General features: G+C 36.9%; 1 protein-coding gene across 4 annotated transcripts; it reads right to left on the bottom strand.

Annotated features, from left to right (window-relative positions):
* Positions 1 to 1,277: 1,277 nt before the first annotated feature.
* Positions 1,278 to 17,452, bottom strand: NDUFB3 (NADH:ubiquinone oxidoreductase subunit B3). Of its 4 annotated transcripts, XM_049887844.1 has the most exons (4): positions 17,358 to 17,428; positions 11,583 to 11,686; positions 8,034 to 8,209; positions 1,298 to 2,078 (listed from the first exon to the last, which is right to left on the bottom strand). In XM_049887844.1, the coding sequence occupies exons 3-4, from the start codon at positions 8,189 to 8,191 to the stop codon at positions 1,922 to 1,924; spliced, it is 315 nt and encodes a 104-aa protein (XP_049743801.1). In that variant the 5' UTR covers positions 8,192 to 8,209; positions 11,583 to 11,686; positions 17,358 to 17,428; the 3' UTR covers positions 1,298 to 1,921. The 4 variants fall into 4 exon arrangements, with proteins under 4 accessions (XP_049743798.1, XP_049743801.1, XP_049743800.1 ...); XM_049887841.1 differs by lacking the exons at positions 11,583 to 11,686; positions 17,358 to 17,428 and adding an exon at positions 10,448 to 10,583 and having other exon boundaries at positions 1,278 to 2,078; XM_049887843.1 differs by lacking the exons at positions 11,583 to 11,686; positions 17,358 to 17,428 and adding an exon at positions 11,130 to 11,569.
* Positions 17,453 to 17,514: the final 62 nt, after the last annotated feature.

Raw genomic sequence — 17,514 nt, 5'->3', positions numbered from 1 at the left:
TTGCAATATCATTAAGGTCTACATTTGAAATGGTGAGATGATTGTAATACACCCTATGGAATAAAAGCTCTACTTGTCTCTGCTGCTTCCATCATATCTGTAGCCCCTTCTTTTGCTTTTTCATTGTCTCAGTTTCTTTTTTTCACCATGAGCTCTGTACATAAATTCCTGTTCTTTCTGTGTTCTTGTCTTTGGACACATTTTCTATGCTATCTTGTTTCCTGAAGTTCTCCAATCATGTTACTTTCAAAAAGAAGTATCTGAATCTTTGTTTCATAAAGTATAACAAAACAGAGCTCCCTTCAAAGTACAAGTATACAGTAAAATTAGTTTTTCACAAAATATTACATGCCATACTCGATAGATTTTTAAAAAATCCCTTCTGTTTACTTCAGGTATAATTACAAAGTAGCTCTTAGAAAAGATTCAGAAAGGATAATTCTACGACATAGTATTTATCACAGCAGGTAATGCAGTTACTGTGGGCTGTGGCATCAGACCTGGATCCAAAATCTAACTCTGGAATTTACAATCATCTGGGAGTTGAGTTACTTTAATCCTGTGGAACTGCCTTACTCAAGTCTTCAATAACCTTACTAACTTTCTGTCTGTTACTAGAAAGAGGTGTTGAAATCTGCAACTACAATTGTGAACTTCTCTATTTTTCCTTTTAGTTCTATTTTTGTTTCATGTATTTTGAAACTCTGTGCATACATTTACACACTATGTACATATACATTTAAGGTTTCTGTTCCCATTAACTCATCCCTTTATTGCTATGAAAAGTTCCTCTTTAAATACCACAGCTGATATTCCTTGTCCTAAAATCCACTGATATTAATACAGCCACTCCAACTTTCTTTTCATTGGTGTCTGCATCCGTGTTTCATTAGTGTTTTCTATCCTTTTACTGTTTTTAAAGTGGTTTTCTTGTAGACAGCTTATAGTTGGGCCTTTCGTTTTTGCTCAAGATGTCTCTTAATTGGGATGTTTTATAGTTTGAACTGTAGACCATTTACATTATTGATATGATTAAGTTTAAATATACCATCTTGCTACTTCCATTTGTCCCACTGTCCTTTTAAGACTTTCATCTTTTTTTTTTTAAGTCATTAACTTCTTTTGGATTTTTTTAAATTTCACTTTTCCAAATTGCATTTATCACTATCAGCTTATAAAGAATTCACCTTTGTCTTATTTATTTAGTGATTACTTGAGTTTACATTTATAACCAAGGATGTTACAAAGAAAAAAATCTTTCAGGAGTTTGATATTACCTTCATTATTCAAGCAAAAAATATTAATCTTCCTTAAGAAGCTGCTTTGTTTTAAATCTCAACTCTAGAGATTCAATTAATTAAATTCTAAAAATTTGATGATGGGGGAGAATATCTAGTTTATTATGAGAAATATGTAAGGAAAAAAATGTCAAGTTCTTCAAGACATGGAAGACATGGGAACAATGTACTCAGGGAAGAGTAGGAAATACCACAACAAAGAAAAATGAATATGATACATGGATATCTCAACCAGAACTGGACAGCAAGTATTTTATAATACAATCTAGGTCCCTCTATGCTTCCTAAAGAGGATGGTAAAAGAAGTAAGGCCAACTCCCATTTAAAAATCGATTAGAGCATATCCATTTGTTCCATCAAATAACTGCTGGCTTGCTGTCTACTACATGCAGAATGCATTGCTGCTGGTACCTAACACCCCATTTATTCCAAACCAAATCTGATATGGCTTGAGACACTGTTTTGTTCTTTTTAAAGAACAACAAAAGACACTGGTTTAAGTTTTCTTATTTTACTAAATCTTACTAGTATTATTTAATGGACAAACACCTTAGGTTAGGGTACAGAAATCTTATTTTTATAAGACAGTTAATAAGCCACTAAGATACTTTCAGGTATTATCTTCAGTGATGCTTCTTTTCTTTATTCTGGGACTCCAGTAAATATTCAGCTCCTACAGCTACCACAAACGCAGCAAATCCCCATTTGAATCCTCTTAATAGTGCACCAACAAAGGAAACATTGCTTGCAAATTCACCCATGTATCTCCAAGCTTCATTGCTAGAGGGGAAAAACAAAAAAGAGGGAGGATTACAATCATACACTATTTGTATACATTCATTGACTAAAATATATTGGATTTCTATCTTTATAAAAGGCTGAAGTGTAACCTTATATAAAATAATCTAAGAGGATCACAATAGAAATTTTTCTCTAGCATTGGATAAATAGGTATGCATGCCCTAGTTTCATACATAAAATAGAGGAAAAAAACACTTGATGATTTCCCAGTCATATTACTCAAGATTTTACAGAATTCACAACGTAAGACTCATTTCAGTCTATACATTACAGGTTAGCTGGGTGGATCTGCCCATACTGGTAATTGTATCAGCATAGAAAGAGCAAGTTAGACTTGAGTATTAATCTTTGCTCTGCCACTTATACAAGATTCATAACCTTTGAGCCTTGGCAAGTTATATCTTTTAGGTCCTTCTCCCTCTTCTATTCAATGATAATTTCTATTTTATAGTGTTATTGTAAACATTACCCAGGGTTATATATGATACATTTTGGCACAGAGAGTGTGTGACACTTGACAATATTATTACTATTCAAGTGGATCACAGCTTTTCTCTGTCCCAGCAGCCTGAACTCTACAGGCGTGATTTCCTGCTCTGCCAATCATTCTTCCGAGTACCCTGAACAGAGAAGTAAACAGATGTCAGAGAGCTTTAGGAAAAAAAATGTTTTTTCCCACAGATTAGGATAAGAAATCATGTTTTGAAGATCAAAAGCCATTTAGCTCTAAAAATATGACTTGCTAGAAAATATGAGAGCTAATTGAAATCTAATGTAGATTACAAAACCAGATAAAGACATTAGAAGAAAAGAAAGTTCAAGAGCAATATTCGTCATGAACAAACCCATTGCCGTTGACTCTTTTCTGACTCATAGCGACCTTACGGGACAGAGTAGAACTGCCCCATAGGGTTTCCAAGGCTGTAAATCTTTATGGAAGCAGACTGCCGCATCTTTCTCCCGTGGAGCCGTTGGTGGGTTCAAACCACCAACCTTTCAGTTAGCAGCCGAACACTTAACCACAGCGCCACCAGGGCTCCTTCTCGTGAACACAGATACAAATATTCTCCACAAAAAATTAAATCTAGCAATATATAAAAAGAATAATATACCATGATGAAGTAGGGTTCATCCCCAGGAATGCAAGATTGATTTAATATTTCAACATCAATAAAAGTAACCCACCATGTTAAAGACTAAATAAGAAAAACTATGTGAGCATTACAAAATTGAACACCCATTAATGATAAAAAAAAATTCTCAGTAATCTAGTAATAGAATGGAAATTCCCCACCTTGACAGAAGGCATATATGAGAACCCTACAACAAACATTATACTTAGTGATGAAAGCCTGGAATAACTTTCCCCCAATTAGAAACAAGAGAGGGATGTCTGCTTTCACTCAACATAGAACTAGAGGTCTTAGCCAGTGCAATAATGTAAGAAAAAAAATTAAACCTTAACGTATTGAAAAGGAAGAAGTAATACTGTTTATTTACAGGCAAAATGATTGTGTATCAACAAAATCCTAAGGAATCTATATATATAAAAAACAAACAAAAACAACTATTAAAACTAAAAACTGAATTTAGCAAGGTAATAGGATACAAAATCAATATGTAATGGTACAACCACTTTGGAAATCTATCTGGCGTTACCTTAAACAGTTAGAAATAGAACTACCATACAATCCAGAAATCCCACTCCTTGGAATATACCCTAGAGAAATAAGAGCCTTCATACAAACAGATATATGCACACCCATGTTTATTGCAGCTCTGTTTACAATAGCAAAAAGCTGGAAGCAACCAAGGTGTCCATCAACGGATGAATGGTTAAATAAATTGTGGTATATTCACACAATGGAATACGACGCATCGATAAAGAACAGTGACAAATCTGTGAAACATTTCATAACATGGAGGAACCTGGAAGGCATTACGTTGAGCGAAATTAGTCAGAGGCAAAAGGACAAATATTGTACAAGACCACTATTATAAGATCTTGAGAAATAGTATAAACTGAGAAGAACACATACTTTTGTGGTTGGGGGGGAGGGAGGGAGGGAGAGGGTTTTTTATGGATTAATTAGTAGATAAGAACTGCTTTAGGTGAAGGGAAGGACAACACTCAATACATGGAAGGTCAGCTCAACTGGACTGGACCAAAAGCAAAGAAGTTTCCAGGATAAAATGAATGCTTCAAAGGTCAGCAGAGCTAGGGCGGGGGTTTGGGGACCATAGTTTAAGGGGACTTCTAAGTCAATTGGCAGAATAATTCTATTATGAAAACATTCTGCATCCCACTTTGAAATGTGGCTTCTGGGGTCTTAAATGCTAACAAGCAGCCATCTAAGATGCATCAATTGGTCTCAACCCACCTGGAGCAAAGGAGAATGAAGAACACCAAGGTCACACGATAACTAAGAGCCCAAGAGACAGAAAGGGCCACAGGAACCAGAGACCTATATCATCCTGAGACAAGAAGAACTAGTTGGTGACCAGCCACAACCGATGACTGCCCTGACAGGGAGCACAACAGAGAACCCCTGAGGGAGCAGGAGATCAGTGGGATGCAGACCCCAAATTCTCACAAAAAGACCATACTTAATGGTCTGACTGAGATTAGAAGAATCCCGGCGGTCATGGTCCCCAAACCTTCTGTTGGCCCAGGACAGGAACCATTCCTGAAGACAACTCATCAGACATGAAAGGGACTAGACAGTGGGTAGGAGAGAGATGCTGATGAAGAGTGAGCTATTTATATCTGGTGGACACTTGAGACTGTGTTGGCATCTCCTGTCTAGAGGGTGGATGGGAGGACAGAGAGAGTTGGAAGCTGGCAAAATTGTTACGAAAGGAGAGACTGGAAGGGCTGATTCATTAGGGGGAGTGCAAGTGGGAGTATGGAGTAAGGTGTATATAAACTTATATGTGACACTCTGACTTGATTTGTAAACGTTCACTTGAAGCTCAATAAAAGTTAGTAAAAAAAAAAAATCAATATGTAAAAATCAATTTTATTTCTCTATATTAACAAGAAACAATTGAAAATTAAAATAAACCATTTACAATGGCATCAAAAACATGAAAAACTTTCATATTTTTACATATTTTTTAAGCAAAATATATGCAAGACCTGTACATAAAACAACAAAACACTGGTGAGAGAAAGAGCATCTAAACTGCTCATAGGCTGGAAGATTCAGTATTGTTAAGATACCAATTATCCTCAAATTGATCTACAGATTCACTGTAATCCCAATTAAAGTGCAAACAGGCTTTTTGTAGAAACTGACAAGCTCATCCTGAAATTTATATGTAAATGCCAAGGACCTGGAATAGTAAAAACAAACAAGATAAAAAAAAGTTGGAGGTCTTAAACTACCTGATTTGAAGATGCTGTGGTATTGGCATAAAGATAGACCTATTGATCAGGTAAAAGAATAGAGTCCAGAAACAGACCATAAATATATAGTCAATTGATTTTTGACAAAGGTATCAAGGTAATTCAATGGAAGAATTAATAAATGGTGCTAGAACAATTGGATACCCACATGAAAAATGTGCACATGAAAAATGCGAACCTCCACTGTTGCCTCACACCATATAAAAATTAACTCAAAATGGATCATATGCCTAAATGTAAGAAAGATAACTATAAAGCTTCCAGAAGAACACATACGAGAAAATCTTAGAATGCAAAAAGCACAACCATAAAAGAAAACCACAATTCCCGTAAGTTGGGAATTCATCAAAATTTAAAACTTTTGCTCTTTGAAAGACATTATTAAGAAAATGAAAAGACAAGCTACAGCCTGGGAGAAAACATCTGTAAAACTCATATCTGATGAAGTACTTACATTCGAAATATGTAAAGAATTCTTACAACTTAGTAACAAGAAGACAAATACCCTGATAAATAAAATGGGCAAAAGATTTGAAGACATTTCACCAAAGAAGATATATAAATGACAAGTAAGCACACAAAAAGATTCTCATGATCATCAGTTTTCCCCGTTGCCTTTGAGTCGATTCCAACTCACAGCGACCCTGTAGGACAGACTAGAACTACCCTGTAGGGTTTCCAAGGCCTCAAATCTTTACGGAAGGAGACTGCCATATCCTTCTCTCATGGAGTGGCTGAACCACCAACCTTTCGGTTAGCAGCTGAGCACTTAGCCACTGCACCACCAGGGCTCTCCTCATCAGTCTTTTTCAAAAAAAACAAACCCACTGCCGTTGAGTCCATTCCGACTCATAGTGACTCTATAGAACAGAGTAGAACTACCCCACAGGGTTTCCAAGGAGCAGCTGGTGGATTCAAACTGCCGACCTTCTGGTCACCAGACAAGCTCTTAAGCCAAGCTCTTAACCACCACGCCACCAGGGCTCCATACATTTCCATCAGTCTTTATGGAAACATAAATTAAAATCACAAGGGGTATTATTCCACATTCAGTAGAAAGGCTAAAATCAAAAGACTGATAATACGAAGTGTAGATGAGGATATTGATCAATTGAAATTCTCATACTGCTGATGGGAATTCAAAATGGAACAGCCACTTCGGAAAGTGGTACTGCCATTTTTGGTAATTTTTTTTTTTTGGATAAAATTCATTCATCATATGACCCAGAAGTCCAATTCTTAGTTATCTATCCAAGTGAAATGAAAACATATGTTCACACAAAGACCTGTACTCAAATGGTCGTGACAACTTTATTCATAATAGCCCCAGACTGGAAACAACCCAAATGACCATCGACTGGTGAATGTCAACAAAATGATGTATTACATACAACGGACAGTGAAAAAGAAAGAACTATATATACAAGCAACAACATGGATAAATCTCAAAAGCATTAAGCAAAAGAAGCCAGAACAAGAGGCTACATACTGTTTGATTCCTACAAAAGGCAACACTATAGAGACAGAAAGCGGATTGATGATTGCCGGTAGCCAGGGGTAGAATAGGCTTGATTGCAAAGGGGCATAAGGAAACTTTTTGGGATGACAAAAATATTCTCTATCATGATTCTGTTGGTGGTTATATAACTGTATACATTTATCAAAACTCATGAAATTGCACTTACCTGTACAATTAAAATGGGTGAATTTTATTGTATATAACTGACACTTTCATGAAGCTGATTTTAGACAGGCTCATAAAACAAGACCAGGGCAAGGACAAGAAGGCAGGAGGGGGCAGGAAAGCTGGTAATGGGGATCCCAAGGTCAAGAAGGGGAGAGTGTTGACACGAAATGGGGTTGGCAACTAATGTCACAAAACAGTATGTGTATTGTTTAATGAGAAACTAATTTGCTCTGTAAACCTTCAACAAAAGCACAATTAAAAAAAAAATTCTATAGCAGAATCCTGATCAAAAGAGGGAAAATGCAGAACAAAATTTCAAATTCTCATGGACTCCAGATTTTCTGGAGCCATGGAGACTGGATAAACCCATGAAACTATTGCCCTAAGATAATCTTTAAACTTTAAACCAAAAATATCCTCTAAAGTCTTCTTAAAACCAAACAATAGTTTAGCTTAACTAGTAAAAAAAATTCTGCCTTGAACATTATGCTCTTTTAAGAACCATCTATATAGGACCAAACTGACAATAGCAACTCAAAAGATTAAAAAGGAATCTCAGGGGGCAAGGAGTTTATGTTAAGGGGGGAGGAACACTCAGAAAAGGAGGGTGAGAACGGCTGCACAACTCAAAGAATGTAAACAACGTCACTGAATTGTACATGTAGAAACTGCTGACTTGGTGTATGTTTTGCTGTGTATATTCCCAACAGTAACAACAAAACAAAAACTTTAATGTAAAAAGCCCCTTTTCATGGTTCTTTAAAGAATACATTGGAAAGGAAAATAGATAATAAATTCTCTAGGATAAATTCTATCTAAATTACTCAGTTCCTCTTACCGGCCCCATGGATCCCTTAGCCCTCGTGCAGCCAGCTTCTCCTGGACAGTTTGTAATGGTGTCCCTTCTATCTTCCATTGTTTATAATCCGGAAGTTCCATTTTATGATGGCCATGTTCATGTCCATGGCCATGTTCTTGTCCATGTCCAGAGGCCATGTCTATAGGAAAAGATACCTTCAGGGAGAAAATGCAGATTGTAAATACAAATACTGAAGTTTAAAGTTTTAAACAGAGAGCCAATATAAATACTTGAAAATTCTAAGTTCAAGATATTTTATAGAACAGTGTCCTTCTACATAACTAATATATGTTCACAGTTAGGAAATACATATACACAAAGTATAAAAAAGAGAAAAGTCATCAGTAATTCCACCCTTCAGAGATAACCATTTACTAATTTAGTGTCCTTCAATACAATAATAGCAAACATTTATTGAGTCCTATTTTTTTTTATGTGCCAGTTACATTATGCTAAGTGCTTTACTTGCATTAACTGTTGCTACTAAAACCCTTAGAGCTTATTTTACTATCTCTGTTTTACAGATGAAAGTAATGATATAAGACACTAACTCCAACAAGTAACTTTCTGAAGGTAACAAAAATAATAAATAGTAGAATTGGGATATGAATCTTGCAGTTTGGTTTCAGAGCCCATACTCCTAACTTCTTTGTAATGCAGTTTCCCTCTTTTTAGTCCTTTCATAAGTACGGATAACAAAAATGTGGTATATACTGTTTTGTCACCTGCTTTAGATAATTCTTTTTTAAAATGCAGTGTTATCACATATTTGACCACATGAACTTTTTCTGCAAAGAGCTAGCCAGTAAAAATTTTAGGCTTTTTTGGCCAAGAGGTAAAATTGATGGTAACTAAGAACAACAACTTACATAACAGGAGAGAAAACACATTTCTACAATTTTTTAATTCATGAAAACTCAAAATATAATGTTAATTGAGTACAATTACTTTGTAACATAGGTCTACTGCTAAAAAATGGAACTCCTTTCCTGGAGGATAACTTCTGGTTTTTTAAGTTAGTGTTCCTTATTATCAAGTCAATTGCAAATGTTCATCTATAAATATCATTCTTAACTTATGGCTGTATAGAAACAGGCAGTGGGCTAGCTCTGGCTCACAAGCTGTAGTTTGTCAGCTGCTGAACTAGATCAACGGAGACCTTAAACCAACCAAAACCAAACCCGATGCTGTCAAGTCGATTCTGACTTATAGTGACAACTATAGGACAAAGCAGAACTGCCTCCAAAGGGTTTCCAAGGAGTGGCTGGTGGATTCGAACTGCCAACCTTTTGGTTAGCAGTGGAGCTCTTAACCACTGCGCCACTAGGGCTCCACAGAGACCTTCAACCAAACCAAACCTGTTGCTGTCAAGTGAATTCTTTCAATATGTTGGCTCTTTTATAAAATATGTCCTCAACAGTAATACATAGCCCTCAGTTTTGCTAGTCTTATTTTTACAGACAATGTAAAAACAAACTTCAAAAAAAAAAAATTCAGCTCAGTCCCCATTTAATTGCTATGAACTTCAAATTAAGGAGGTATGAATTAGTAAAGCTATACTATAATTTGCATAAGGTTAGCAGTAACAATTCTATAATCACTGCTCTCTAGAAGTAAAACCAAACCAAATAATTATTACCATTATGTCTACATTTATTAGTATAAGCAGGGCCAATAATAAGGCAGGGTTTCTTACACTGTATTTTACAAGACAGAGGTAATTATTAGATAGTGTATACTAAAGGCAGAAACTCTGGTGGTGTAGTGGTTAAGTGCTAAGGCTGCTAGCCAAAGGGTCAGCAGTTTGAATCCGCCAGGCGCTCCTTGGAAACTCTATGGGGCAGCTCTACTCTGTCCTATAGGGTCACTCACTATGAGTTGGAATCGACTCGACAGCACTGTTTTGTTTTTTTTTTCTGGTATACTAAAGGCACATTATGTTAATACTACTAAAAAAGCTCATTTCATTAAAGAGTTCCAAGAATACAGGGGAAAACTGTAAATAACAATTCTGACAAATTAACCAACATGTATTATTTATAATATTTAAAAACATATTGATGATTTTCACATACAAGAGTGAATGAAAACCAATACTCACCAAACACAAGCTAAAACTACAACACTCACAACTTTGAATGAAATACCATTACTTCTTTGTTATTTGGGAGAATCAATAAAATTAAGGAAAAAAGAATATGGTTTTAGATTTCAGACTGACTTTTGAGATGTACTATATTTTTATGCAAATAACACGCCCCTTCTATGTTTGTGTGTCATCCACCCTCCTCCCTCCCCCACCCTCTCAAGGTATTTTCACAAATGCCACTATGCCAATTCTTCCTTACATGCTGCTATAAAAAAAAATTAACATAGAACGCTTATGCAAATACCTGGGGGAGGGAGGAGGGAGAGGGCATGGTTGGCAAACAAAGGTGGAAGGAGTTATTTATGCAAAAATAAGGTAATACATTATTACAAAAGAAAGGCCTTTAGAAGCCTTTAACTGGCATGATAATGTCTTGGTTTCTTCACACCATGCCTAAAAGAAAATTAAAAAAAAAATAACATTTTATTCCAAAAATGTTTAGAGAGATTCAAAGCAAACCTTTACTTCCGCAAATGCCAATTCTAGAATATTAATCCTAAATGAATATTATTGAACTTTGAAAAGAATACAAAACAATGGATCAAAAATTTTTCAATAAAATAGTTTGGTTTTTTGAAAATAAAAGTTGAAACATCCCCGTAGTATGAAGGCTGTTTCAAAGTTACAATATTATTATGCTCAAAATACGAAGTAATTTGGAAGATAAATCCTTAATAAAACAAAACATGAAAATATACTCATTTTTCCTACACAAATTTCCTCCAATAAATTCAATGTGTTTTCTCTTCTGCCTAATTAAAATATTTCAGAAACGGTCCCTTGAGGTGTTTACTAAATATAATATTTAAATGACTTTTTTTTTTTAATGTTGAACAATACTCCTTTCTAGGGAACTTTTCACTTTCCTTTAAAAAATTATTTCTATTTCATAATAGCCATAAATCAAACAATGACATATTGATCACCTGAAGCAAAAAAGGTGGAATTCTCCTGCTTATGTACAGACTTTGGTGCTATATGCATCTGGCATCAAATCCAGGTGCACCACTGACAGCTGTGAAATCCTGGAAAAGTCACTTAATCTCTCAGAGTTTCAGTTTCTTCACATAACATGAGGCTAAGACCTACTTTCCCCCACGTGTCTGTAAGTTTGTCTTACTGTGGGGGCTTGCGTGTTGCTGTGATGTTGGAAGCCATGCCACCAGTATTCAGATACCAGCAGATTTCACCTGAGCTTCCAGACTAAGACAGACTAGGAAGAAGGACCCAGCAGACTGGTTCTGAAAAGCATTAGCCAGTGAAAACCTTATGAAAAGCAGCGGAACACTGTCTGATATAGTGCTGAAGATGAGCCCCCCAGGTTGGAAGGCACTCAAAAGATGACTGGGGAAGAGCTGCCTCCTCAAAGTAGAGTTGACCTTAATGACGTGGATGGAGTAAAGCTTTCGGGATCTTCATCTGCTGATGTGGCACGACTCAAAATGAGAAGAAACAGCTGCAAACATCCATTAATAATCGGAACCTGGAATATACAAAGTATGAATCCAGGAAAATTGGAAATCATCAAAAATGAAATGGAATGCATAAACATCAATATTCTAGGGATTAGTGAGCTGAAATGGACTGGCACTGGCCATTCTGAATAGGACAATCATATAGTCTACTATGCTGGGAATGAAAACTTGAAGAGGAATGGTGTTGCATTCATTGTCAAAAAGAACATTTCAAGATCTATCGTGAAGTACAACGCTGTCAGTGATAGGATAATATCCATATGCCTAGAAGGAAGACCAGTTAATCCGACTTTCATTCAAATTTACGCACCAACCACTAAGGACAAAATAAAGAAACAGATTTTTATCAGCTGCTGCAGTCTGAAATTGATTGAACATGCAATCAGGATGCATTGATAATTACTGGTGACTGGAATGTGGAAGTTGGAAACAAGCATCTGGTAGTTAGAAAATACGGCCTTTGTGACAGAAACAATGCCAGAGATTGCATGATAGAATTTTGCAAGACCAACGACTTCTTCATTGAAAATACCTTCTTTCACCAACATAAACAGCGATTATACACATGGACCTCGCCAGATGTAACACACAGGAATCAAATTGACTACATCTGTGGAAAGGGATGATGGAAAAGCTCAATATCATCAGTCAGAACAAGGCCAGGGACCAACTGTGGAGCAGACCATCAATTGCTCATACGCAAGTTCAAGCTGAAACTGAAGAAAATCAGAGCAAGTCCACGAGAGCTGAAATATGACCATGAGTATATCCCACCTGAATTTAGAGACCATCCAAAGAGCAGATTTGACGCATTGAACACTAGTGACCAAAGACCAGGTGAGTTGTGGAATGACATCAAGGACACCATCCGTGAAGAAAGCAAGAGGTCACTGAAAAGACAAGAAAGAAAGAAAAGACCAAGATGGATGTCAGAGGAGACTCTGAAACTTGCTCACGAAAGTCAAGCAGCTAAAGCAAAAGGAATAAATGATGAAGTAAAAGAACTGAACAGAAGATTTCAAAGGGCCTCTCGAGAAGACAAAGTATTATAATGACACGTGCAAAGAGCTGGAGACAGAAAACCAAAAGAGAAGAACACGCTCGGCATTTCTCAAGCTGAAAGAACTGAAGAAAAAATTCAAGCCTCGAGTTGCAATAGTGAAGCATGCTATGGGGAAAATATTCAATGACACAGGAAACATCAAAAGAAGATGGAAGGAGTACACAGAGTCATTATACCAAAAAGAATTAGTCAACGTTCAACCATTTCAAGAGGTAGCATATGATCAGGAACTGATGGTACTGAAGGAAGAAGTCCAAGCTGCTCTGAAGGCATTGGAGAAGAACAAGGTTCCAGGAATTGACGGAATATCAATTGAGATGTTTCAACAAACGGATGCAGTGCTGGAGGTACTCACTGGTCTACGCCAAGAAATATGGAAGACAGCTTCCTGGCCAACTGACTGGAAGAGATCCATATTTATGCCTATTCCCAAGAAAGGTGATCCAACCAAATGTGGAAATTGTAGAACAATATCATTAATATTATATGCAAGCAATATTTTGCTAAAGATCAGTCAAAAACGGCTGCAGCAGTATAACGACAGGTAACTGCCAGAAATTCAGGCCGGTTTCAGAAGAGGACATGGGACCAGGGATATCATTGCTGATGTCAGATGGATCCTGGCTGAACGCAGAGAATACTAGAAAGATGTTTACCTGTGTTTTATTGCCTATGCAAAGGCATTTGACTGTGTGGATCACAACAAATTATGGCTAACATTGCTAAGAACGGGAATTCCGGGACACTTAATTGTGCTCATGAGGAACCTTTACATACATCAAGTGGCAGTTGTTCAATGGCTAACATTGCTAAGAATGGGAATTCCGGAACACTTAATTGTGCTCATGAGGAACCTTTACATAGATCAAGTACCACAAGTAGACACTTCATGGTTTAAAGTCAGGAAAGGTGTGTGTCAGGGTTGTATCCTTTCACCATACCTATTCAATGTGTATGCTGAGCAAATAATACGAGAAGCTGGACTATATGAAGAACGGGGCATCAGGGTTGGAGGAAGATTCATTAATAACCTGCGTTATGCAGATGACACAACCTTGCTTGCTGAAAGTGAAAAGGACTTGAAACACTAGTGGAGATCAAAGACCACAGCCTTCAATATGGATTGCACATCAACATAAAACAAAAATTCTCACAACTGGACCAATAAGCAACATCATGATAAACAGAGAAAATACTGAAGTTGTCAAGGATTTCATTTTACTTGGATCCACAGTCAATCAAATGACACATTACATTGGGCAAATCTGTTGCATAGGTCCTCTTTGAGGTGTTGAAAAGTAAAGATGTCACCTTGAAGACTAAGGTGTGCCCGACCCAAGCCATGGTATTTTCAATCACATAATATGCATGTGAAAGCTGGATGATGAATAAGGAAGGCTGAAGAAGAATCGACGCCTTTGAATTGTGGTGTTGGCAAAGAATACTGAATATACCACGGACTGCAGAAAGAACAAACACATCTGTCTTGGAGGAAGTACAACCAGAAAGCGTCTTAGAAACCATGATGGTGAGACTATGTCTTACATACTTTGGACATGTTGTCAAGAGGGATCAGTCCCTGGAGAACCGACATCATGCTTGGCAAAGTACAGGGTCAGCGGAAAAGAGGAAGATCCCTCAACAAGGCGGATTGACACAGTGGCTGCAACAATAAGCTCAAGCATAAGAACAATTGTAAGGAGGGCGCAGGACTGGGCAGTGTTTCGTTCTGTTGTGCACAGGGTTGCTATCAATCGGGACCAACTTGACGGCACCTCACAACAACAAAACAAGACCTACTTTGCAAGATTGTGTTTAGGGAAAACATTGTGATGGCCTTCTAATCTCACGCCCAGTTGGTGAGAATGTGAGTTGGTGCAACCATTCTCAAACTGTTTGGCATGACCTAGAAAAGTTGAACATTCTAGTATCCTACAGCCCAGAATTCCACTCTTAGATATATGTATTCTAGATATGCACTAATATGACAACAACTAGCCCTTGAAACGTGGTTAGTGCACCTGGGTAACTATGAATTAAAAATTTTTATTTAATTTTAATTTACTTAATTATCAATACTAATTCTCAGTTATCGGAAAATTTTAAAGTGTGCATGGAACAATTTGGTCATAAGAATCTACTTTTTCAATTGTAAAATTTGAAACTTAGCATCCAATTTGAGATATTCTGTAATTGTAATATACAGATAATTTTCAAAGGCATTATTAAAGTGTAAAATATTTCATTAATTGATTTCATTAAAATATTTCAATTTTTAATACCGATTAAAAGTTGAAATAAACTTTTCAATATATTGGATTGAGTGAAGTATATTATTAAAATTAATTTTATCTGTTCCTTTTTACTTTTCATATGTGGCTACTAAGAAATTTTAAATTATATATGTACCTCACATTATTTTTATAGTACAGTGCTTCTCTAGAGACACCCTTACGTGTTTATAACAAAATGTGTTTTAAAAGACTCTTTACAGCCACATTATTTGTGCTAACCCCAAACTGTGAACAACCCAAATGTCCAACAATAATAAACCAACCAACCAACAAACAAACCAAATGCACTGCCATTGAGTCTATTCTGATTAACAGCAACCCTACAGGACAGAGTAGAGCTGCCCCATAGAGTTTCCAAGGAGGGCATGGCAGATTTGAACTGCTGACCTCTTGGTTAGCAGCCATAGCACTTAACCACTATGCCACCAGGGTTTCCCTAACAATAACAGAATGGATTACTTATGGTATAGCCACAGCATAGAATATTATATAGCAACAAAAATAAACTACAAGCAAAAGTATGAATGAATCTCACAAATGTTATAGTGAGCCAGCAGTAAGTCAGGAAAAAAATATGTATACTACAATCTCATTTATATAAGTTGAGAAAAACAATTCTTTTTTTAGGACTGCATCATAGGAAAACTAAAGTTAAACAGGGAATGCTTATCACAAGTCAGAACAGTGGTTACCACTTCTAGAAGATGGAATCACAACCTAAACAAGGAGCCTTTGAGGCATGATTTCTCACCTTTTAAAAAATTTACTGTCTCCCTAAGGAACCTTTTTGAAGTCCCTGGGATGGTGCAAAGGGTTAATGGACTCAGCTGCCAACTGAAAGGTTGGAGGTTGGAATCCACACAGAGGCAGCTCAGGAGAAAGATCTGGCAATCTACTTCCAAAAAATACACCACTGAAAACGCTATGGAACACATTTCTACTCTGACACACATGGGGTCACCATGACTTGGAATCAACTTAATGGCAATTGGTACTGCTAAAGAATATTTTAAGACATTTTTTCTAACCATCCCCCTCCCCCATGAAATTTTAACATCAGAGATATACTGTATATTTATGTACTGTGACCCTTTCGAGTACCACAAACCATCCTAGTGTCTAAGATTTTTTCCACCCTCTCTCAATGGGGGTAATAGCCCCATCGTGTGATATCACCCCCATTGAGAATGCACATTTTAAGGTATTGGCAATGCTTTATTTCTTAATCTGGGGGGTGGTTACACAAGTGTTTGCTTAATTAAAATTCTTTAGAATGTATATATTTTTATATTCTCTTCTGCATGTATATTTCACAATAAAAGATAAAATAAGAAAAAAAATGACTTACATTGTGCCTAGGATTCAACAACAGGTAGTTGTTCAACTACCTGTTCAACACAGAAAGGACAAGCTTGGGGAAAAAAAATTAAAGCTATCTACCCATGGAAACCCTGGTAGCATAGTGGTTAAGAGGTACAGCTGCGAACCAAAAGGTCGGTGGTTCCAATCCTCCAGGCACTCCTTGGACACCGTATGGGGCAGTTCCACTCTGTCTTATAGGGTCGCTATGAGTCGGAATCGGCTCAACAGCAATGTGTTTGGTTTTTGGTTTGGATCTACCCATGTCTGAAGTGAACCTACTCGTTTGGTGGAGATCAATGTCCACTAAAGAGGACTGGTTAAAGTACAATTTTTTCTGTAAAAAGGAAGTAGGATAATGTCACTTCCACAACATGTAATTTTACAGTTTACTTTGGTATATATCCCTACGTAACCCTCGTTTTTAAAACTGCAAATATTAGAAAATAAAAACATTTATCACTTATAGTGTTCCCTTCCACTTCCTGCTCTAACGTGTATACTATTTAAAAATAGTTGTCATTCTAAAAACGGATGAGATTTTGTATCCTGCTTCTATCATTTAACATTGTGTCATATTGACACGAGAAAGATAAGTCTTAGTTAAAACTATACAAAGTTGTGAGGTAGGCATTACAATTATTCCTCTTTCAGAGTTTCGGATTTTTTGCCTTTATTCGTTTCAAAGACACACTACAACAATAACGGGTGGGGAGAGGAAGAAAAAAGCACTTGGATTTAACAACCACACTGATTCTCGCTACATCCTTCTCCAACAACCCTTCTCTGCCTCAGCTCTAAAGTAGGACTATACAGTTTTCTCCCGCTAATTTTTCCAGCTCCTTTCCTCTTAAGCTGCTTCTCATCATCCTTCTCCATCAAGACGCTCCCTTCCTACAGCTCCCAAAATAAAGTCTCTTCCTTATCCCCAATCCAAGGTTTCCCACCAACTACTTAATTTACCTGATGGCAATCTGACCTCTCAGGACACTCAAAATTCAAACCCCCAGCTGCAGCCCGACCGGAAACGGAAGTTGTCACTTCGAGTTCCTTACGGCAAGAAAGCAGAGAAACCGTTTAACGTTCCGGTATTGAGTCACAGATTCCTGGAACAGGTGGA

Source organism: Elephas maximus, chromosome 6 (genome assembly GCF_024166365.1).
Source record: "Elephas maximus indicus isolate mEleMax1 chromosome 6, mEleMax1 primary haplotype, whole genome shotgun sequence".
NCBI classification, from domain to species: domain Eukaryota; kingdom Metazoa; phylum Chordata; class Mammalia; order Proboscidea; family Elephantidae; genus Elephas; species Elephas maximus.
The sequence above is the reverse complement of the archived record's forward strand: the minus strand, read 5'-3'. Positions and strand labels throughout refer to the sequence as shown.